We start from the raw sequence: 1,545 nt of genomic DNA on the forward strand, positions 1-1,545 counted from the left end.
ATGCATCTCTTTGGAGAAGGAGCTAAAGTTGACAAAGATGATCCTGTTCTTCTTCAGCAACTTGAAGACCTTTACTCAGTTATTAAAACGTACAGACCCGAAAATGTATATAATATGGACGAAACTGGACTTTTTTTTCGCTTGCTGCCTAGATATTCTCTGTTAATGCCTACTGAAAGCTTAGTAACTACAAGAAGTAAAAAAAAATCTAAAGAAAGAGTGACTTTAGTTATTTGCTCCAACGCAACAGGATCACAAAATACCATATTCTATGATTGGAAAAGCTGCACGACCTGCTTGTATAGTAGAACATGGCCTATACCGTATTTTTGTCAGAAAAATGCATGGATGGATGTCTCTGTATGTCAGAAATGGTTGAATGAAGTCTTTTATCCTGAATTTAAACCCAAAAATGGCTTGCCTGTTCTTTTATTATTAGACAATGTACCTGGAAATTTTGAGGCGTTTGAGCGAAATCTTGTAAAAGTTGTTTTCTTCCCTCCAAATTGCACAAGTTGGAAGCAACCATGTGATATGGGGATTATTGCGGCTCTCAAGAAGCGATATAAATATCTATATCTCTCAGACATATTGTCATATTACAGCCTCGATGTAAACACAAAGGAATGTCTGAAAGAAAGTAGTCTTTTGTGCAAAAGAGGTGCAGCAGGAGTTGAATACGGGAAGCCCGCACATCTTCTTGACGCTGCTAAGTATGTCAATTTGGCTTGGAAATCAATTCAACCTTCATCTATCAAAAATTGCTTCGATAAGGCAGAATTATTTCAGATAAATAAATGAATAGCTACGAACAACTACCATCAAACATACGGTCAGTAATTATGAAAATTAAATGAGAAAAGCTGCAGAATGCATATCAGCCTACAATTCACGACTTTATCAACCATGCATAATATATTTTTTAATAAAGATTTGTTTATATAGTTAATAATTTAGTTTGCTAAATTTTTTCTTATCTTTTTCTTGTTTGCGCGCTCCTAGTTAACTGCGCACCGCAGTGCCTGTTTCAATTTGCGCAATTTAGCGAGAGACTACTGTATTTTCAATTTAAAACGTTTCTACTTAAATTGATTCTTTTTTTTTTTTTACATGAAACATGAAGTCATATTCAATCAAATTGCATAATATTGTCATAAAAATATATATTTGTGGTAACTTTAAAACCTACTATTAATACAACCTTAAAATACTTCCTTTAAATTAATATAACCTTAAAAGCTTCCGCAAGTTGAAAGAATTTAAAATTGTGTAAATAAATAAAAAAATACAAATTGTCTTAAATAAAGTTAAAGAATAAAGATTTTATTTCTTTTGTGACTGATGATGTTATTAAAATGTCGAAATGTTTAAAATTTTTGGAGAAGAAGAATGGTATGATGGTGCTCAAGAAAAAGAATCAGAAAAAAAAATTATTAACATTACAAACCACGTACAAACAAAAAATGAAGGATGTTCTATACTCCAATTATAAATTTCATAGAAAGTCAATTTCCTAGTTAGAACATGAATTTATTTTTGAATTTA

At 31.3% G+C, this 1,545-nt stretch overlaps 1 protein-coding gene across 1 annotated transcript; it reads left to right on the forward strand.

Moving 5' to 3' along the window:
• On the forward strand, nt 1–801 carry LOC136074583 (jerky protein homolog-like). Its single transcript, XM_065786918.1, has one exon. The coding sequence runs from the start codon at nt 1–3 to the stop codon at nt 799–801; it is 801 nt and encodes a 266-aa protein (XP_065642990.1).
• Nucleotides 802–1,545: the final 744 nt, after the last annotated feature.

The sequence above is a fragment of the Hydra vulgaris genome, chromosome 01 (genome assembly GCF_038396675.1).
Source record: "Hydra vulgaris chromosome 01, alternate assembly HydraT2T_AEP".
NCBI lineage: Eukaryota > Metazoa > Cnidaria > Hydrozoa > Anthoathecata > Hydridae > Hydra > Hydra vulgaris.